At 39.5% G+C, this 23,198-nt stretch overlaps 1 protein-coding gene across 2 annotated transcripts; it reads left to right on the top strand.

The window, feature by feature from the left end:
* Positions 1-2,017: 2,017 nt before the first annotated feature.
* Positions 2,018-21,294, top strand: tie1 (tyrosine kinase with immunoglobulin-like and EGF-like domains 1). 2 transcript variants are annotated; one of them, XM_061238607.1, is made up of 23 exons: positions 2,018-2,215; positions 2,958-3,248; positions 3,624-3,734; positions 4,437-4,592; positions 4,678-4,809; positions 4,980-5,120; positions 6,865-6,993; positions 7,083-7,228; positions 7,358-7,502; positions 7,616-7,774; positions 9,156-9,296; positions 9,580-9,864; positions 10,276-10,566; positions 10,936-11,129; positions 11,466-11,676; positions 11,791-11,901; positions 13,947-14,137; positions 14,429-14,542; positions 17,285-17,355; positions 18,863-18,903; positions 19,416-19,512; positions 19,769-19,868; positions 20,008-21,294. In XM_061238607.1, the coding sequence occupies exons 1-23, from the start codon at positions 2,173-2,175 to the stop codon at positions 20,077-20,079; spliced, it is 3,372 nt and encodes a 1,123-aa protein (XP_061094591.1). In that variant the 5' UTR covers positions 2,018-2,172; the 3' UTR covers positions 20,080-21,294. The 2 variants fall into 2 exon arrangements, with proteins under 2 accessions (XP_061094591.1, XP_061094592.1); XM_061238608.1 differs by lacking the exon at positions 9,580-9,864.
* The last annotated feature ends 1,904 nt before the right edge of the window (positions 21,295-23,198 follow it).

Below are 23,198 nucleotides of genomic sequence, written 5' to 3'. Positions count from 1 at the left end.
CTGTTGATACAGCGCCCATGCTTTTCCCCCTGACTTCCTCCCCCTCTGACTCCACTCTACAGCCAGACCCTCCCATCCTCCGCCTTTAGATGCACATTTGTCCGTGAGGATTATGTATGACTTCACATGTCTGCTGTAATCAGATGGGTTTTGTATAGTATAAAGAAGTAATTAGTAAGGACAGGAAAGAGGAAGTGACCCACTATTTCAGGCATCAAGGTGAACGGGCTGCTGGCCACACGACTCCCATACTGATGAGTATTTTCGGCTGTGTTCCAGATTGGGCAGCTTAGCAGGACTAATGGAAGTACAAATGCAATATTGCCAAAATTGTTCTGGTGGTATGAGCACATTATATCATGGCTCGCAAAAGCATAACGTGGCCTTTGGATTTAGATCCATGTTCCATGTAAATCCCAGCCTACACATGCCAAAGGGCCATTCTGCTTTCACAAAGACTATGTTACGAGTATTGCAATGATACACAATACTAGTATTTTGGTATATGTTGCTGCTTTTTTTTTGCTTTCTTTTTTGCAATACAGTACTTTAACGATAGTGCATGTTTTAATTCTGAATTGTGCTCTATGCTAGGATATTTAAGGTGTCAATTAAATTTATATTGTTTTGTTTCAGATTACATCTTTTGGGAATTATGCTGGAAGCATTCTTCTATTCACCATGTTTACTTTAAAAACACTCTTTGAGTATTATTTTGCAATTTCTCTCTGGTGATGACAGCTGTGGACAGGTAACCAATGGTGAAGCGTGTGTACATTTGATGCTGGAGGATGTCTGGAAATGTAATGAAAACATTTCATCAACATTTAAAAAATGCACCCAAATTAAATAGAGGAAGAGTGCTCAGTTTTTTGTTGTGACTCCTAAAAGTAATGGCTTCTTGCCATGTAATTACAGTTGAATGACAGAAAACACACTTTCACTTCTTCCAGCTTTCTTGAAACAGGGTCATTGCACTGCAAGAGTCCAATGAACGCAAAGACCTGGAGACAACTTAGCCAATGTGATGCTTGTTGTATGTTGCTTAATAACAGGAGAAGATCATATTTTTATCTGTTTGAATCCATACATTTTAAAGGACTGCATAGTAATATGCAGTTGACATTTTTGACAAGTTTCATGTGTAGACAAACCTTCAGCAAACTGTGATAAAGAACAGCGATAGCGTAAACTTTCAAAAAATGTTATCTCAGTATTGGTCATAAAATGTAATATCACACACATTTGAAATAGAAAACATGCTTAGAAGACAGCTTTATATAAAAATTACAAATATACAGTATAATCTGTAGACATACAAGAGGGATGCATTATCAAACATTGTAATAGCTACAACCTTCTCAAATAAGGAAGCCTGTCTTTTTGCTGTTTAACTTATTCAAAAATAATATAATGATATGTCTCATTCATACAATATACCTGCATGATACTTGGGTATCATGCCGAAACATAACATGACGAACTCAACAGCAGTTATGGACTTGTTTAGAAAATTTCTGTAGACTCCGTTCAGGAAGTGGGAGTTCGCTACATCGTATGGCCGCCAGATTGGACTTGTTAAATTAAGTAGTAGTACCGTAACTGATGCTGTGCAGTTGCAAACTGGTAGGTTGGGTTATTTGTGTATGAATATCCCTTCATGAATTTATCTTGTTTAATTTTACATCAAAAAGTAACATTTCTATTTTTAAAACATGATAAAAATGATTATGTATAGTTGTATGTCGTTTATCAAGCGGCTGATTTATCCGAATAAGCGATCTGTTTAACTTCACGGGTTTCATGGGCTTCACTTCGCCACGTAAAATGAATACTTTGGCTGTTCGGATGACAGCTATGTACATTTCCCATTTTTATATAAGGCTGGCAACCCTGTATAGCGGCACTGGCGAGTTGGCTCCTCCAATCTCAGATTTTCTCCCGTGACGCCTTTCCTTCCCTTCCCACCCATAGTATGTGAGTTTAGGAAGATCTGGACAACTCAGACTGGAGTAAAGGAACGGGAACTTGAAACACAGAAACTGGAATTCATGGAAATGCGCTATTCTTGGGAATATTTTAATAATACGTTTGGTTACGGACACTTCTGACCAAACGAACCTACCACCGAGGACCAACGCTTTTGAGGATTACATTTAAAGGATTACAATTATGATTGACACCTTTTATTTTTTATGTTTTATCACAGTATCAGGTATGGAGTAACTGAAGTATTTTGTCTGAAGATAATTTGGTGTCCACGTCAGTCAGTAAATTAATTTTGTAAATCGTAACGTTATCAAACAGCAACGTGGATATGTCATTGTTGATGGCTTTGAACAAGCGAAAGACACCATGGGGGCTATCATCTATTCAGATAGGCCCACATAACGAAAAAGATGTTTAACGACATAGCTCAGTAATAGTTTTATCTGAGTTGTCGTTCATAATCAAGAGAAATTGTTATTCACCGAAGCCAACAGCTGGGATTAGCATGTCTGGATTTGAATGAGTGCATTTCTATGTTATGTGATAATTACATATGAACAGATGAACCGCGTTCTGTAGCCTACAAGTAATACTCCGGTATTACTTGTAATGTTGAGTCACGTTATTTAGACTGCAAATCATGCGAGTGGCTATAGGGTAGACTTGGGCTTTTAATTATGATATTTCATAATGAAAGGAGTACAAAATTGTATTCATGTATTTATCTTACATGTAACTATATTAGAGTTGTTCATTTCGAACCATCTGCTTGTATTTGTTAAAACCGATGGTCAGGTTGCGTGTTTCAATGCGCCCCTTGAGCGCCCATCACTGTTTCCTGCCATTGTTTGACTGTTCCCTCTTCAGATCAATGTCAGAAATACTAGACACGTGTTCCGTTGTCTTTATGCGACGTACTATTTCTACTACTTTATCTTCAACATGCCTAATTTGCTATGTGCCCACAGGTGCGGTGATGGATCTAACCCTGATCTCAAATGCTGAGACCTCCGCTTCCGAATTCTTCCTCTCCTGCATCTCGGGGGAGCGCGACTCCAGCAAACTCGACCTTCGCATCCAGAAAAACAACAGTATCATCCTTCTTGCCTCTCCACCGCGCTTCAGAGTGCACAGGTTAAGAACCCAAGAGGCTAGAGCCAACCACTTTGGTAACCATGAGAATGTGGGCATTTTTAACTGCCTTGCAGTTCAGGGCTCAGCGTTACTCACGACAGTGACGCTAATCAACAATTGGAGAGGTAGGCTTAATCGATTTGTATGACATCAAAACATTTAACTTTCTCTGCTGATACGTTTTTCTGTGATTAAGCACTTCATGTCATGTCCGAATAAATGTATTAGTTTCAAATGTTTCCTCCCCAGGAATTTTTATGCAATTATGCTAATAAACACCCAATTGTAAAAAAAAAAATGTTGGCTATAGGCTACTTCAAGTGTACTACTATGTAATACATTTCAGCATACTTTGGGTGAAGTTTATATAGTTCAAGTATCTGTAAGCATACAATTTGTTCACACTGACATATGCAGTCAAAAGACAGTCATAGTATCGCAACAGTAACAGTAGCTATAAATTATTTTAATGATTGTGATGTCATTGTTGTGCAATGCAGGTCATTTTATACCAAAGCAGCTCACAGTAACGGCCAACAAAGGAGAGACTGTGCAGCTGGCGATGGATATTGTGGACACCCGAAAGACAGACGTCATATGGAAATATAATGGTATGTCAGAGAAATGTTGACTGTTGCCTACTGATTTGCTAATTAGCACAATTATTCAGCCAGGGAGTAGAACTAATTAATAAAATGAGCTGGCTGAGTTCATGCACGGATGAAACACATGGCAGGACTTTTTCGACCTCTGGCCTTTCCACCACTGAGAATTAGCATGGAGAGCTACAGGAATTAAAATAAACTCACTTGACAACAAACTCCAATGATACCACGGCACACTAAGCCATCCAATAAAATCTATATTTCATTCAACATTTGAACATTTTTTGAACAACTTTTGAACATTATAATATATATAATATATATATATATACTATATTTATATATATATTATATATATATGGAAAATGTTCAAAAGGTGTTCAAATGTTGAATGAAATATAGATTTTGAATTCAACTTTTGAATTTTGAAAAAGTTGAATTCATTATGCCATATATATATATATATATATATATATATATATATATATATATATATATATATATGGCATAATGGCATAATGAATTCAACAAAGTACTATTTTGGCAGTAATACAATTAAGTTTCATATGGTAAGTTTCATATGGTAAGTTTCATATGGTGCTGATAATATGATGTTCATTTTCATGTAGTATGCTTCAAATATATATTTATTTCAATATGTACAGTAACTTACTTCCTGTCTGGTTGTTTCATTTTGTATTTTTTCAGGAAACTACTACTCTACAACTCACTGGGCCGAGTTCACCAATAACACTGCAGTTATGACTTTGCATAATCTAGTGCAGAATCATGCCGGGTTCTACAGTGGCTGTTATATGGGAGACAGTCCAATCTACGGTGCCTGGATGAGGCTCATTGTTCGAGGTAAAGATAAGGTTTTGGCCCTTACGTGAAAGTTGGTTGAGAAGTTGACGTTTCTTTGGGTTGACCTGTCTATGTATTATTTCAGCTTGTCCAGATAAGAAATGGGGATCTGACTGTGACCAGGACTGTCCTGAGTGCCAAAATGGGGGTGTGTGCCATGACAAGGAAGGGGACTGCATCTGCCCACCTGGCTTTATGGGAATGCGCTGTGAGACAGGTGAGTGGGGCCAACCCCGTCTACAGATCCTGGGGAGTCTCAGAGAAAAAATATTGTGGGATATTTCTTTTATGGGCCGTTGTCTTTGGATGAGGTGGGGAAAACAGATGGTATCCATAGTAGTACAATCTACTGCATCAAAAAAAATATGTGTTTCTCTGATGTTTCAGCCTGTCGGGAGGGAATGTTTGGGCGGAACTGCCTGGAATCATGCCACTCTAAAATGAATTGTAGTGGCCTGAACTTCTGCCTCTCTGACCCCTATGGCTGCTCCTGTGCTAGTGGGTGGCATGGGCCTCGCTGCAACCAACGTGAGTAAAGCCTTTGGTGTAAAGATTTCAAGGAGACTAAGAACATCATGCTCTTGTCATACCTTCTGTTAAAACTAACCATCCAAACATCTACACAAACATACATGCATAGCTACATTCATACTTACTTACAATATTATAGTATTATAGTGAGCACGGTAGCCAATGGATCCCGAGGCCACCCATTCTGTGGGTAATTACGGAATATACGTGCTTGTTCTAATTTCATGACTGTACATTTTATTACATTTGAATTGGACCTCAAAATTCATGGGGGGACACAATGGTAACATAAACGAGGCTCATTTAAAGTTGTAAACAATACATGAGACCATTATGTTCAGCAATGTTATCACCTGCAGGTAACATTTCATATCACACAGACAGTAGTGCAGCCTGACTGTCCAAAGCAAGGGCAGCCAAAAAGAGACCAGCTAGTTTGGCGTACATAAACAGAAAACTTACAGTTAAATCGCCAGCTGTGTTCATTTATTAGGCTAGTCATAAACAGCAACAAAGTGAGTTCACTGGGCTAGCTAACTAGCTCTAGCATGACAAAAAAATGCCAGTGACAGTCTTATTGGCAGCTAATTAACTAGTTAGCCTAGTTAGGCTATTAAATGTAGTTTGCGATCTACCTCGCTAGCTAGCTGACTGGCTGATATGGGATATTTCTCATTTAATGAGAGAACATGTAATCTCGCAAGCGAGATAATACCATGCAGAATGGGATTTTCTGTACTTTAGTCAGCTAGTTCTCAGACAAGAATTGTATTTTTGTTGCATATTTACAGTGACCTATCAAGTACTAATTTAATCTCCTGGTGTAAAAACAGATTAATTTAATCAGAAAAACCTATGTTTTAAGTGATATGTTTGCATTTGCTCAAAGCCTCATAAAACAGGAAATTATCTCCATCAACTTTTCCCCCTTGTGGTTGAGTCATTGAAGTCTCAATTATTGTTGTGTTCATATTTATATCATACAAAAAGCTTTTGGACAATATGAATACTTATGTATAGGCCCATATACATGCATATTGTAGGCTATATATCTACTTCTACACTTTTATCCAGAACAACACACAGTAGGCCTGTATGAATGAGATCATAGCAATATACAGTCTGTACTCTACAATATACACTTAATTGCAGGATCTATCAATTAATCACATTAGTTAAAAAATTGTATGTTATGGCAAAATTTGTGGGCAAGCTATGTGAAGGAGTGATGCCAAGTAGGACACACCGACACGTTGGAAATAAAGCATGCTTTAGAAAAACACTACGATAAGATTCTGAATTATTTGAGAGGTGTTGTTTGACATTGTACATGGCTGTAGCATGTTGTCAGAGATCTGTTCTGATACCTTGATGGAGAGCAGGATGATGTTAGTGTTAGGACTGAACAATTTAATTAATAAAATTTTGTTTTTTTGTGATTAATACAGTAATTTAGACAAATAAGAAAACTAGTATATATACATGTACATGCAGTTCACCAATGGACATACATCACAAGCCTTGGGCATGAATGTTTTGGGAAAATCCAAATGTATTGCAGTGTTTTTTAATAAAAGATCTTAGAAAATCTGAAATAATGTCACTTTTGCTACTGGATTATTGCTTCCAGTAGCAAAAACATGTAATGTAATGAGATAAAAAAAAGCTGATAAGCTTACTATGTTTGGGGGGAGAATGAGAGGCAAGTTTTGTTTATACATGGTTTTGGCCTCTTTACCAGCCTGTGAGAAGGACATGTACGGAGCTGGTTGTAAGCTGAGCTGCAGGTGCAAGAATGGGGGCGTCTGCAACCGTTTCAGTGGCTGCCAGTGCCCAACAGGCTGGCGTGGGCAGAACTGTGAGAAATCAGGTAACCACTGACCACTGATCTTCAAAAAAAACAAAAAAAGGATCATGATGAACAGAATAAAGTAACCAAATCAAGATTTTCCTTGTCAGATCGTGCACCCCAGATCTTAGACATGGCAAATACCCTTGAGTGGAATCGGGACTCCAGCGCCAAGATATCGTGCTCTGCCACAGGCAACCCCCTCCCAAGCCACACAAGCATCGAGCTGCGCAAGCTGGACAGTACGGTCCTCAAGGTGAAAGGACGTATAATGTGACCCCTGGTTAATATGACATGAATATGTTTCAAACCTTTTATACAATCAATGATCAATGTTAAATTATTTCATGACATTTAAATATTTAAATGGACGTTGATAATTTAGGCATCTCGCACAACCATGGATTCCAACAAGAGCACAGCCCAGTTCGAGATCCCGCGTCTGTCCATTGAGCATGGTGGTTTGTGGGAATGCAGAGTCTCCACCAATGGGGGACAGGACACACGTAAATTCAACCTGACTGTAAAAGGTAAGATTTCACTATTTTATTTTATATAGGGTACTACTCCTGGTTTGGTCTAGCTGGGTACTATCAGGATTGCTTGGTCTTTTGTCATTAGCTGCTTTCATTCATTTCATCAGAACCTCCCTGTCCCACAACTGCTCCCAAGCTTCTGGAGAAGAGAAGTAAGCAGCTGGTGGTTATGCCCCTCAGCACCTACAAAGGTGATGGACCCATTGTCTCCATCAGGCTCCTCTACAAACCTATGGAAGCAGGAGCCTCCTGGTCTTCCATCATAGGTGAGAGATTAAGAATAACGTCTTTTCAAAACAAGGACAGGAGGCTTCCTCAATGGCACAGTGTACTGAGTAAAGGGACACACATCACAGCACAGATTAAATCTTGTCTGCGCCAGTGGTAGCTGTGGCTGACAGTCCCCAGGGTGTGATGCACAAGGAGGGTGGTGGGGGGTACTTAGACACCAGCCCCTCCCTCCATCCTTATGCATCACACCCTGGGGGGTCCATTGGTTGATCAGATGCCTGTAATCTTCCTATGCCAGTTTATGCAGTAACTTTGCAACCCATGCTGGATTGCTGAATGGAAAGAGTGCATGCCAGAGAGGGCCTTCCCAGCTTGAAAGGGGGGGAAATTAAAGTTTTTCCAACATGCTAATATTTTTTTTATTAGAAAATTGTTCTGCAATTATTGCCACCCCTGGTTTAGTACTTTGTGCAAACACCCCTGGCAAAGATTACAGCCACCAGTCTTTTCTTATAATTTGTGATAAGGTAGATTTGGAGGGATTTCTGACCATTCCTCCATGCAGAACTTTTCAGAATCATTGATATCCTTGGGATACCCCCCTCTTCAGTTCAGTACACACATTTTTCATGGGATTTAAGTCTGGAGACTGAGATTGCAGAACATGGTTGTTGTTAAGCTCCTAGTGTTCGAGAGAGCCTATACAAAACATGGATAATAGCATTCATGCGTATAAGTACGTTTGTAGAAGTATGCAACAGCAATACGGACAACAATGATCTTCCTCCAGAGATATTCTTAGTAAACAATTTACATTCTATCAACGTTTCTCCAAGTTAGCATGCTGTTAGAATGAGAAAATATCATCCATTTGGTTCGCTGGACCCTTACCCTGAAAAGGCTACTTACATTACCTTATTTCTTTTAGTATGTGGATTTACAAAATGCAGAGAAGGCGAGGTCCCCCCACTCTTGTTTAGCCATCTACATGTTATAAAATAAGGAACTGTTGAACATTGAAACATGAGAGTAAATGTATTGAAATAAAAGTATATAATTTGAACGGAAAATATACTTCATTAAAATATGCAGCCTTTTTTTTCTATTTTTATAAGGGTGCCAATATTTCTGGAGCACACTGTATGTTTCCACTTAACCAGAGTACTTAAAAAAATAGTGAATGCTCATGTTCTTGTTTTTGTTCTTTGCATTCCGAATTGAGGTTAAAGAAACAATGGAGAATGTTGTTGCAAATGCAAAATATCATCATTCTGGCTACAAATGTGCAAAATAGCTTCCAGGGGGACAGTCATGAGAATGAGTCATTGAGAATCCTTGAGGAGAACCATAGATCATCCAGTATGGTGATGAACAGTCTTTTGACCTTTCTGGCACTGATCCCTGTCATTATTGCAGTCTACAACAGCAAGGAGCCCATCACCTTGATGAACCTGAAACCCTCTACCAGGTACCTTGTCCAGGTCAAGCTCACTCGTCCTGGGGATGGAGGTGAGGGGCCAGTTGGACCTGAGGCCTTCATGGAGACAGATTGTCCAGGTAAGTTCCTGGAGGGCTCTACATAACTCCCTCTCAGCTTACGCTGACATACGAGAGAGGATTCTTGAAAGGATTGGAACGTACTAGTAGAGCTAAAGCAATTTCTTTAGAGAGCCATAGACTGCCAGGTACTAGTAGTGTGAAATGAGGGCACTAAGACCGTCCCAATCTCGAGCTAGATAGAGTGCTAGATGGTAGAGATGGTAAAGCTCTTGAGCCATTTGTTAGGGGACGAGGGGGAGGTATAGAGAATAGTCCCTGACTCGGTGTTCTGTGTTGTTAGAGCCGACGGTGAGGCCGGAAATTGATTTCAGCTCGCTGGAGGGTCGTAATGCCACAGTCAGGTGGCTATTGCCAGGGAGCCCCGGCACAGCCAGTGCTTTTTTAGTGCAGCTCTACGGACCGTCTGAGGACAAGATTTTGGAGGAGACCAGCTTGCTCAATGTTCTCTCCACCAAGTTCTACGACCTGGAATACCACCGTGACTACCGTGTGGTCGTCAGACTGGTCAACTGTGGCAGTCTCGGACCAGCCTCAAAACCCTACCTCATCCGAATCAACAGCCAGGGTAACCTTTCCATTTGCAGCCAGCCAATATCTATCAGTGCCTGAAACCTCCCCCACCCCTCTAGTGCTTGTACAAATCACAGGGTCTAGAGCAGGGAGTTCAAAGTAGTCTTTCTCCATCGTAACTGCACCCTCAGCTTGGGAAGTTCTTGAAAGTTGTTTAATTCGCCAAAGTTCACTTTGAATTCAAAGTAATTTTATCTGCCTAAATATAGAATGTGGGTCGCAATTTCATTGCAACTTCAATTTCATTGCAACTTCAATTTCTAGTTCGTAGAAATATTTCAATACATTGTTTTTTTGGTTATTCAAACTGAAGTACTCAATATGATGGGCTTATAAAATAAGGTGTGGGCCATCTATGAACTTCATGCATGTGGTAACCATTCTGGTTCGCTCTCTCTTTCCCAAGGACCATCCTCACCTCGCAACGTGCAGGCTGACCCACTGTCAATCACTGCTGTTCGTTTGAAGTGGCAACCCCCAGAGGACCCCAATGGTGGAATTGTCAAGTACATAATTGAGTACCAGTCTGTGGGCCAGGGTAGTCAGCACCTCTGGGTTGACACAGACGATGGCAACAAGACTACCAAGGATTTCACAGCTCTCAATGGAAGCACACTCTACCAGTTCCGGGTCCGTGCTTTCTCCAAAGTGCCTGGCGAATGGAGCACATTCGTCCAGGCCTCCACACTGATTGATGGTAAGGAATTCTGCCCAAAAAACCACAAAAGAAGGAGTGGAGTAAAATAATCTCAAAAATGTATTTAATGTTAAATGATTATTACATATGATTAATTTATTACAATGAGCCAGATAACAGTGAGTGTAAAATGAAAAAGATTGTGTTGATTTAAAATGTGAATGATTTATTTTCAATTTACTATGCTGTTTTAATTTTAACCAACCTCATTTTTATGTAAAATCTCTTCAAAACATTTGGAAAGCATCCTCAAGGTGCTTTTATTTCTCATTAAAACTGAGTTTACTGCTCCAAATCTGCTGAATAAGACAGAAGGTCTAATCACAGATGCTCTGTAGATCTAGCTTCGTCTCTTGTCTTGCTGCACAGGCCCACCCAGCTTCACCCCGACGACACAGGGGGTTGGGGGCCGTCCGGGGAGTGAAGGGTTCCAGTTGCTGATGGCTGTGGTGGGCTCGGTAACAGTCACCTGCTTTACCATCCTCTTTGCCCTCTTGGGGCTCTTCTGCATTCGCAAAACCATGCTCAATCGTCGAAGAACCTTCACCTACCAGTCCGGATCGGTACGTTGTGCACCTCACTCTTGGTTTCAGTCAAAGTAGGGGTCACAGGGTGGGATTCCCAAAAGCTGTGGTACTCCTTAGTTATGTCGTATTGTGGCAAGTTGTATGGCCAATTCTGCTGTGGTGATATGCTAGCATATATCACGCAAAGTTTCCACAGCTTAAGCACAGTGCCACACTGTGAGATGTGAGATGCATACAGTGAACTGCATATTTCTGAAAGTAGAAGCAATTTGTACTGCAAGCATTACTCTTTGGTGGTCATCAGGTCTCATAATATTAGCAGCAGCGGTCCTACTGAAGGTCTATTCATCTTTTCAATACTTCTCTACCCAGGGAGAGGAGACCATCCTCCAGTTCAATTCAGGGACCCTGACACTGACTCGCCGACCCAAACCACAGCCCGAGCCCCTCACCTACCCCATACTAGAGTGGGAAGACATCAAATTTGAGGATGTCATCGGGGAGGGGAACTTTGGACAGGTTATAAAGGCCATGATCAAGAAGGATGGCAATAAAATGAGTGCTGCCATAAAGATGCTGAAGGGTGAGATTGAATCCTTGATATAAAATACATGAAGATATAGATGAATCCTTTATTATAAAAGAGATTTTCTTTTTTGAGGAATCACAGTATATCTCGTTTTTTGTTACCATGCAGAGTTTGCATCAGAAAATGACCACAGAGACTTTGCTGGTGAGCTGGAGGTGCTGTGTAAACTGGGCCAGCACCCCAACATCATCAATCTGATTGGAGCCTGTGAAAACCGGGGTGAGTAAAACAGCCTTCCTGTGGAGACAGCGCTATCTACTGGAAGCAGCAGGCACTTATTACGTCAAAGAGGCTATTTATGCTGTATATGTTTATATATGGAAACATATCCCTGTACTTGACATATCCCTGAAAAACAAATTACTGGACACATCAGCTCTATCAGAAGACATGATGTTAAAACATTTCTGCTTCGTTGATATTCAGCAAGTGCTACTGAAATTCATTTTAAAAATGTATTTCCACAAGGCATGAATGAAGAATTAATTATTTTTTTATAATATGCCATTCAGAGTACTACATGACTTTTATGTTTTTATATACAGTACTGTGCAAAAGTCTTAGGCACCTGTATAACATTCTGTACCGATATGATTCTTTCAAAAAAAATTCAATGAAAGGTTCTAAATAAACCTTTCACATTACATTTTAGTAATTTGGCAGAATAGTGAAAAACTGAATCAAATCAATACTTTTTGTGACCACTCTTCAGCATTAAAATTGCATCACTTCTCTGAGATAGCCAACGCTTTCCTGCAGTTCTATGAGACAATCACCAGGCAGGTTGTTCCAAGCATGTTGGAGGACTTGCCACAGTTCTTCTGCAGACTTTGGTTGGCTTCTAGCTTCTGATCTCAGACAGCCTTGACAGAAGTTTTTATGTAAAAAGTAGTAAATTTCTTCCAGTAATATGTTACTTTTAAAAAATAAATACAAAAATGTCTCTGTGAAATTTAATATTTTGGAAAATGAATATTTGGAAATCTCACATGTGTTCTTTTATACTAACACGCACAAAAAAATAAACATATATATAATAAAGTCTAGGGTGCCTAAGACTTCTGCACAGTACTGTACATTATATACATTGGCCTCCAGAATTGTTATTAAATATGCACAAAATACTGTAAACTTAAAAATAGTACAGTTATTGACATAAGCTTTATTTTCCAATATGTGTAAAGTAGTGCGCTTTATTGACGATTCAATGGAATTAACCAAAGTCTTACATTTTTCAAAAAAATATTATATATACAAAAAAATAGTTCTCCTAAAAACAGGTTCAATACTTTGTGCAAACACCCCTGGCACCCCTGATGACAGCCATGAGTATTTTCCTACAATTAATAATAAGGTTAAAGGACTTTTTGACTATTCCTCCATGCAGAACCTTTCTGGAGCATTGATATCCTTGGGTCTGGGCTTATGGACCCCCTCTCTCCAGTTCAGACCAAGGGTTTTGATGGGATTTAAGTCTGCTGGCTGAGATTACCATTGCAGAACATGCATGTTGTTTTCACTTAACCATATCTGTGTGGGTTTTGATGATGTTTGGAATCCTCTGACCAAGTCTCAGCTTCCGAGCTACCAAGATTTTCTGCCAAAATTTCCTGGTACAGTTTCCGATTCAGGTCAGGTGAATTGGAATTAGTGGAAGAGCATTCTGCTTTTCGCCCCTGAAAAACGGAGTTTTGAGGCATTTGGTTGCATCTTGAGCCGATAAGATGTTTCTGCACATTTCAGAATGCACCTTGCTGCTGACAAGTGAGCCAGTTCAGTGGCAGCCATACATGCCAAAGCCATAACACTATAGGTACCTCCACCATGTTTCATAAGGTGGAGAGGGTGCAGTTCTTTCTCCACACTTTTCTCTTTACATCTGTCTATACTGTTTTTCATGGTGCTATCTGTTAAATGTACTATTTAGCTAACTCTAACATCGCCATTTTGTTCTTGAGGTTCAGTGATTTTTATCTTGTGGGCAACCTCTGAGGTTATGCTGATATAGTCTTCTTTTTATTTTGCCACAATCTATGCCTACATCCTGAAAAGCATTAGTGATATGTTCAACAGTTCAAAAGGGGTTTTCACATACTCTATGTTGTATGATATCGAAATACTCTAACTGCCCTTGGAGAGTATTTCACCAAAGTCAGGCTTCTTTGCTGTAATAATCATCGTCAGGGTTATAAACTCTTTGGGTGAAACTGAGCAAATTATTATAACTGACTGTGATATTATTCTAATGGCCAACCTGTCCTCAGGGTACCTTTACATTGCCATCGAGTATGCCCCCTTTGGGAACCTGCTAGATTTCCTAAGGAAAAGCAGAGTCCTGGAGACTGACCCTGCCTTTGCCAAGGAGCACGGCACTGCCTCTACCCTTACCTCACAGCAGCTGCTGCAGTTTGCTGTAGACGTGGCCACAGGCATGCATTACCTGAGCGACAAACAGGTAAAGCCCCCTGACATAACATACAGTAAACAACTGCAGTAATATCCGTTACACGTTTTCTTACAATGTAGTTCAGCACTGAAAACCTATTATTTACTCTGAAACTTTAATCATCATTTGAAGACATGGTGACAATCATCAGTTTTTACCTTTGGTTTGAATGAATATTCTGATGATTTAACGTTTAAGGTTTTGGAATTTCAATTATTTTATATTTGGTTTCTGTCTAAATGAATATAATTTTTTTTGACAAGGTGCTTCTATCCTTCCCACAAACCCCCCCCCCACTAGTTCATTCACAGGGACTTGGCTGCAAGGAACGTGCTTGTAGGGGAGAACCTGATTGCTAAGATTGCTGATTTTGGACTGTCCAGAGGGGAAGAAGTCTATGTAAAGAAGACCATGGTGGGTGTTTCTCTCCTGCGAAATGCCTTACATTTCCTTATTGGACGTTTTCATCAGCTAGGCTGTTCTGAGCCTAAATAATACCTTTTAGCTAATGTGAGAATAATTTGATATATGACAGAGGAAGATGTGGAAGTCTACTCCATTCTGAATGAGATTTAGTCTCTGGAAGTCTCCTCATTTACTGTCCCTTACCATATTTTGCATGAACTTACTCTACTTTACCTTGTAAGAAACCCCCCAAATACACCAAAAGGCGTAAGTATCCGAGAGGTGAAGGAAATGTGTAGTCTGACCAATGCTATTGGAACAGGGTTAATTAAATTTTGTTCTTGTTTATCTGACTCCGAAAGATAAGTTCAACTGCTCCTCTGTTCTAACAGTTCAACAAAAGGAACTGCAAATGTCCGCCAATAGTGTGGCTCTATATGATCGCTATCTATTTGTATAGACGGCGGACGTGCCTGTGGCCTGTATAGCCTACAATTATACACTTAGTATGTACCTTGTGACGGCACTGGCATACAGGCGAGTGACTACAGGGTGCAGGTATCCTAGGTTGTCTATGTCTGTTAGGACTCTAAACTGCTAAGCGTGCAGTGGTGCGAGCCAAGAGGATGCAGGTTCAAATTAAACCCCGCACACTGGTTTAGTTGTGAAAGATCCCAATCCCTTCAGTCTTACAGAAACCCTCATATCTTTATCCACACTTTCAGAAATAAAGGTATGAAAAGTGCCTAAAAAGGTGGGGCGGTACCCTATAGGTAATTCATATATAATTAATTTGTACATTTTTTGCTTTGTTCATTGGTACCAAATGAGAACATGACTGTACTTTCAGGGTACATTTGTGAAATTTGATCCTTGAAGAACAAAAATGTACCACCACTTGTCACTTTATTTCTAAGAGTACAACAATTCAATTATTTTATTTATTAAAAGGATAGCCATACTGTAACAACAAACAATATGAGAGAACAGTTTCAGTCTATCACATGAAAATGTATTATAGTAGATTCCTACATACCTTTCATGACGTGATTGGCATGTTATGTGAACCTGATCAATAGTTTCTAACTTTGTTGTCCTGGACCCTACAGCTTGATTATGCCCACAAATCAGATTCTGCTCTCCAAATGTATAAAAACCCTAGCATCTCAAACCTGTATGTACTGATCTGGGAGAACAGTTATATTGGTACTGGATTAACATTCTCCAAATGCCGGAGACTGTATTTCCAGTACTTAACATTAATCTCTCTGTGGTTTCCTTCATTATTTACTACGCGCAACCTTACTTAGTGAAACATATTTGTGTTGCTTCTTAGCAGCAAAGGCAAATTAAATGTGTGTAACTATAACATGCAGGACTGATACCAATACCTTTCTGTCTCCTCTGTCTCCTCACTTGCACCCCTCTCTCTCCCTCCCTCCCTCCCTCTTCTTGTTCCTTCATCTCTCTTATTTATTTTTTATTTTGATTATATGTTCTGAAACGTACATTAAACCGGAGCGTAGAATTGCATGTTAAATAGAGTATATTCAGCATGCACATGTATGTGATGTAGGTACAGCACAATTATTACTCATTCATCATTAAACCATATTTTTGGAAATTGGGGGAGGTGAGGGAGGTGAGTTGTAGAATCTAGTAACAGGTTTTTATGAGGCTATAGTGCACTCATGCACTCTCCTTTAAGTCAGTTGCTAAAGGCAACTGCTAAACTGCATGCTGGCTTTGAGCTATTAAATAGGTCATAAATCTAACCAAATAGTTGCTGAGCAACAAACATATTTTAACTTAGAAAACAAAAATATAAATGATCTAACCACAAGCATTATCTAATGATCATTATCATGTTATCAGAGAATAATATAAACATTTAAAATTTGACTGAAAGCTGCATTGAACCCACAATATCCTTAGGTGAACACATTTCCTAGTGTCTTCATGCTTGGTGTGCAATACCAATTTCCCACATCCTTAGCTATCTAAAGACACCAAACACTGTATGTGGAAAACCCATGGTTTATATAGTGCTATTTCAACTCATCAGTTCTGGGAGCATTCCACTGAGGTGGCAGAATTGCGCAGAGGCAGCACAATGATGGGAGCAATAGTCTTGTATTGACGAGTACTATCTTTTCATCAAACCTTGCTGACCCTGTGTCAACATGGTCAACACAGTCTGTTTCCTTTTGGGGGTCTGCAGAGAGGCACACTTATGTAAAATGCCCTACAACCTTATCCCCAGGTATACACCTATATATACCATTACATTCTGTACATGTCATTTTATCTACACGTGTTAATTATCACCTGTGCTTGAGAAACATTAACATTTAATTAAACCTTTAATGATTCAGATGGTGTACATGCTCTTTTGTGCAGTGTGAGGATTTCACACAATTATGAGTGTAATATGGCAGAATTACTCAGTAACCACATGACCACATCAGTCTAGCCCAAGGGAGTGGTCAAGTACAATTATTGTTATAAATAAAAAAGGACAATGATTCAGGGTTAAAAAAGCATCTTGTTAATTGTGGCAGCATTATCACATTCAAACATGTGTAAAGCCCAGTCTGTTTTCATGCATGTGATAAGAGTGTAGGGTACATTTATACACTTATCATGAGCATAAAAACATGTACTGGGATTACTGATGATGCAGTAAACCTCTGCAGAGCATGACTAGCAATGTATGCCATTAGAGGTCTTATTTTATATTTTGTATTGCAGGGAAGGTTGCCTGTCAGATGGATGGCTATAGAATCATTAAACTACAGTGTCTATACCACAAAGAGTGATGTGTAAGTATGATTGTGTTCAAGCATTCAACACAGCTCACAGTGTCTGTCTGTCAGTTAGATCATTAGTTCCTAACTCCTGGACCCAGGAATCCAGTTTGTATGCTGGTTCTGATTCCTAGCATTATTGGTACCTGTGACTTTTAACAAGCTATTAATGTAGCTACAGTATCCTGCAATAACAAGATAATACAATGAGGTGCTAACCACTGTTTGCAGTTGGCTGAATTTTTGCTTGTGTACTTTTTGTTAGTACCAAGATGTGTGCTAGAAAACTGGAATTGAACACACAAAAATGAAACTGAACTTGAAAGTATATTGAACTTGAATTTTTAACTTGAATGCAAAATTGAATGCAAATAAAACTATTATTATAAACTAATTCAATTATTGCCATACAAATTTGTACAATTCATATTCAATTTCAGATGGCACTTATTTCTACCTATAGATTGGTTGTAACAAAACAAGAAAACACAGTATCTTGGTTTAGTGGAAAATGGTCGAATCCAAATATTTTTATACATTAAAAATTAATTTACCCTCAAATATGGGCTATATGAAGCAGAATGAGACAGTAGGAAAAAAACTTTCATTAAAAAAATGCATTCATGCATTCATTTGTCAAATGAGGAAGACTTCAGGATATAGGGATCATTCAAAAGACGAGCAGTAGTAGCAGCATTACTTAACTTAATTTACTTTTGTTCAAAAATGTTTGATTTTTGCATGAAGGCAAACAAAATCTAACAGTATCCAGTCATGTTTCTATAATCTGAGGCAAACGGTGACAAGATGCCTTGCAGTCACAGTCCAACATACTCAACAGTCTGTAACAAAACTAATCATATATCCCCTTCAATTGTCTGTTGACAAGTTAATGCAGAGGGACAGATAACATGAGCCAGGACACAAAAGGAAAAGGCAATGTCTGCCAAAACCCGCCTGTCAGAAGGCTCTATTTTTACACCCTGACAAACTTTAAGTGCATTCAAGCTAATAATATTAAGACTGGAAAGTGCTCTTCTGAGGAAACGTTGTGTTACCCTTAGTTCCAGATCTCTGCTTTGCCCTGACATGTGACCCCAGAGCTTGGGTGTCACTGTCTTGTTACACCACAGAATAAACTGCAGTGGAGATAACATACAGCCTCCACTGACTAACCGTTATAGTTGCTGTTTTCTTCTCAGTGTAGTACTTTGTGTCCTAGTGGGTACAGACGATACAAAGGTTGTTTAAGGACCATTTCTGAATACATTTAAAAGCCAAAAATCCAAGCCTCAATAACCTAAAAACTTCTCAATATTCTTAAGAGACTAGTCATATGTATCCAGACAAAACCCCATTCTTATCCCATTCTCATATATTATACATTAGTACTTAACAGCCTTCATTTATGATTGGTACTCTACAATTATGGTGTACCATGCAATGTAAATACAAATCTCCAATGATAGTCAACAAGTTTGGGTCAGAAATATTCTTACAATTGTCTAATTTTTTCATTTAGATGGTCTTTTGGGGTGCTCCTGTGGGAGATTGTAAGTTTAGGTAAGTAATCTTGAACAGTGCAATAGTGTCGGATGATGCAAAAGTTTTAAGCAGAAGTACGTATGAGGTCACCGTCCAGTGCTTCTTCTCTGAAAGTACATTGACTGCAGAACACAAAACTACTCTCAGCTTCTTGCAAAACCAAACATATCAATTTATCAAAATACCACAGCTCCAATATGCAAAAATGGTAGAAGGGGAAAGGATAAATGCAGAAAATGTAGATAATGTACTGAAAAGTCACAAAATCTTCCCCCTTTTGTTAGTTGCACAGGGAACTCATCATCATAATGACCAATTTGGTGAGCAGACAGTCATATCACCGTTGAGTCATATCATATGGGATATGAGCCAGATACATTACATTACATTACATCGCCTGTATGAATATAATATAAAAACCTTACATGCCTCATCTTCCACACAAAAAGCACGTATTAGTACTTGGTGTACTCTGATGTTGGGGACATCAGTGAGTCTCTGAGCCAGTCCCACACTCTCTGGCCTGGCAGGTGGAACTCCGTACTGTGGAATGACCTGTGCTGAGCTCTATGAGAAGCTACCTCAGGGATACAGGATGGAACAGCCCAGAAACTGTGATGATGAGGTGTAAGTATCCATTCCATAAACTCATAAACTGCCTCAGGCTTGCTTTCATTGTGAGAATGGTAATGACCCCCACCCTCCCCCTGATACACCCTCTCTAGACTGAGTATACATGATCGTGAGAATTCTCATGGCAAGTTGTAACTTGTGGTGACAGTGTGAGTCACATGTCCTTGCAGCTGGTTTAATGGGCCCGCAAAAAGTTTTTTTATATACATTTTTTTTTTTTGTTTTGTCTGAGAATTCTATTTGTTGACAGTTATGAACTGATGAGACAATGCTGGAGAGACCGGCCATATGAGAGACCACCTTTCTCCCAAATCTCTGTTCAGCTCAACCGGATGCAAGAGGCCAGGAAGGTAAAGCACTCACAGTATAGATCCCGCATATATTCATGTGGATATTTCATTTAGTTTTATTTATATTTTGGAAGATTAACTAACTATTTTTCACTTTCAAAATATCAGTTTAACTAATTCCAATGATGTCTTTCTGCAGGCTTATGTGAACATGGCGCTCTTTGAGAACTTCACCTATGCTGGAATAGATGCCACTGCGGAAGAGGCCTGACTACCAGCCCCCTCAGACCCTGGTAGCCTTTGTAGTCTGACAAAGTCACGCAGTAGCAGGATACCACGTTACTGCTGTCCACCCGAGGCTCATTGGAATAGAGACTTCCAGAAACTGTGAAAAGACACTGAAAAGGCCTTTGGGTTGACATGGCCTATTGGCCCCAGCTCTCCTCTTCCGTTTCACGATCGGGGCAGTCGTGAGTCAGATGCTATTTCAACTGCATGGATGCTTGGAATGCCCAGCTATCTGAACTTTATCAGACTATCATATTGGGGTGCTGTTACTATATGAGATTTTTCTTAAACACATACGCATTCTCTGAAAATAGAACTTCAAACAAGAAAAAGTTCATAGGATTGCAATAACAAAGAAGAAAAATGATGGCACTTGTATTTAATGTACCCCTATGTACATATTTCAGTTATTCATCCACCTGCTTAAAACTGCCGGTATTGTTCATATCAGTATTCTTAATTTTTGTATATACACTCAGTGAGCACTTTATTAGGTATTTATTAGACTTTTTTTTTACTTATTCGTCTTCTGCTGCTGTAGCCTATCTTAGAGGTGTGATAAGTTGTGTGTTCAGAGATGCCCTTATGCATACCACTGTTGTAATGTGTGGTTATTTGCGTGACTGGCACCTTCCTGTCAGCTTTCTGTCAGCTTTGATAATCTTTGATAATCTTCTCTGACCTCTCTCATTAACAACATGTTTTTGCCTGTAGAACTGCGGCTCACTGGATGTTTTTTGTTTTTTGCACCATTCTCTGCAAAGTCCAGAGACTGTTGTGAAAATCCCAGGAGACCAGTAGTTTCTGAGATACTCAATCCACCCTGTCTGGCACCAACAATCATTCCACGGTCAAAGTCACATTTTTGATGTGAAGATTAACTGAAGCTCCTAACCCGTATCTGCTTGATTTTTGCATTGCAGTGCTGCCACACAATTGGCTGATTAGATAATCACACAAATAAGTAGGCGTGCAGGTATTCCTAATAAAGTGTTCAGTGACTGTATACCTCCCATATAGTCTCCTTACAGACTTGTACAGACAATCCTGCCTTTGCTCCAGCACTGAAGTCTTTTATATATCATTCAAACAGGCTATATTTCTTTCTTAAACCAGATATGATTTTCCATATTTTATCAAAGAGAAAATACATATTGTATATTCTCATAAGTTTGTAAATGAAGTATTGATGACTGGACTCCTGGACCTACAGAGCTGTGTCACTACCAGATTTCAGAGATGGAGAAAAATGAAATGACACCAGTTTAGAATAGCGGTTTTTAGTTTAATACCAGGGAACCAGGTAAAATGACTACAAGTAATGACTAAGTGGTCGGAAGTTTCAAAGAGCTATCATAAGGCAAAACTCTTTGCTAGCTTGATATTGACGTGGTAAATTGGACGACTAATCATTTTACCCATTCATTCATTCATACTATCCAGCTATTCACCATAGCCTAGCAAACATCAAGCATTAGCCTACTAGCAAAAGTGGAGGTATCTTAAAAAGATCATAAACAGTGATCCAATCCACCCTGGTTGCCATATATCAGTGATCCTTATTCTGGGTCCTGGAGAGCTAGGGTCTCCTGGTAATCAACTGCTTTACTTCTGCTGAGTAACAACACATTCCAGCAGATCCTGTGGCTCTCCAGGACCAGGATGAAGGGCCACGGCCCTATACATGCATGTGGTACGGAATCTGCTTTCCGAGGTTCACATGCTGCAATTACCACAACTCCTCTGTGCTATGAACAACCGCTAACTCTGAAATATATTTGTCAGTGGTTTTGTGATTAGCGATGATGTAGTTTTGTTAATGGCAAATACTGTAAGCCGGTGTTTCTCAATTCCAGGCCTTGGGACCCAATTTCCAGAAGGCTTTTGTTGTAACCAGGAACTCACACACCTGATTGAACTACTAAGGGCATTTCTGGTGGTTTGATTTGTTCAGTCATTAAATCAGGTATGATAGTTCCTGGTTACAACAAAAACCTGTTGGCAAGTGGGTCCCAAGGACTGGAGTTGAAAAACACTGCTGTAGGCTAAGTTCTTCAACTGTGACCTTTTCCCTGTGGACATATTGGGTTCAATGTGCACACCCTCTTTGTTTTTGGAATAAGCATAGCAGAGGGTTCATCATTTTTTGAAAGGCTGGTTTATCTTGCAAGCTCCATGTATGTGACTCGCTTTGCGAGAGGAGTTCATAGAGTTTGTAGGAATTGAAATTTTTTAGTGCAATGCACTAAGAAGAGGCAAATCATGTGATTTGCTACGAGGCTATATGAACCCCAACTCAAGCAGAGTTTTCTCAAAGCAATGTGAAAAGAAGAACACTATCCTATGGTGCACTCACACAATGGTGTGACTGATCCATATTGTCTTTATTAGTGGAAGCATATAGGTTAAATGTGGGTTTAATTGGCAAATACAGTGTGAGCTTTGTAACCTATTTGTTTATGATTTGTTTATGATTTTTATAATGCGGTGGTGCTGGATTCTTTGAATTGCCAGGCCCCACACATAAATTCTGCAAAGAGCTGTCTGACTGGATTCGGCACCAAAAGAAATTCTAATAAATCACAAAATGGTATAGTAAATTCCATAAGTTCCATAAATAATGTAAAAATATACATTTAATTTTCACTTTAGCTTGCCTTTTCTTTACCACCAGTAGGTCCGGCAGAACAAACGGCTCTGGCCTTATGTTGGCTCAGAATGTTTTTTAACGAAAATCACACTGTAAGTGTAAGTGGTCAGCTCACGGTAGCCTAAGCAGTGTTTGTTCTTTGCAATTCTTCTTTCCTTGTGTCAGCTTCTGTAGCCCATAAGAACAAGTGGGATAGACTGTCAAAGCACCATTACCACATAATGCATACTTTGAAATGCAATATGAGTTCATGTTGTGAACATTTACTCAAACTTCCACACTCTGGGCAGTTGTATTGTTAGTATTATTAGGATACAGTTCACTGCCAGGATAAAAATAAGTGTTTCTGGGGCACCAAGTGCCTTGTGGACTCTCACTGTCCATGTCACAGCCAAACCGTGTGGCTGGCTCTGTGTGCCTTGTGGTCTGGCCTCTTCCCTGCTGCAGTGCAC

The sequence above is a fragment of the Conger conger genome, chromosome 4 (genome assembly GCF_963514075.1).
Source record: "Conger conger chromosome 4, fConCon1.1, whole genome shotgun sequence".
Classification (NCBI taxonomy): Eukaryota; Metazoa; Chordata; class Actinopteri; order Anguilliformes; family Congridae; genus Conger; species Conger conger.
This window is presented reverse-complemented; position numbering and strand designations above follow the sequence as displayed.

Excerpts from the sequence above, each read along its gene's own strand:
- tie1 (XM_061238607.1), top strand. The coding sequence starts at position 2,173 with ATGATTGACACCTTTTATTTTTTATGTTTTATCACAGTATCAG. Across the intron at positions 19,513-19,768 it reads AGAAACTGTGATGATGAGGT|TTATGAACTGATGAGACAAT; the intron begins GTAAGTATCCAT and ends ATTTGTTGACAG. Across the intron at positions 19,869-20,007 it reads GGATGCAAGAGGCCAGGAAG|GCTTATGTGAACATGGCGCT; the intron begins GTAAAGCACTCA and ends GTCTTTCTGCAG.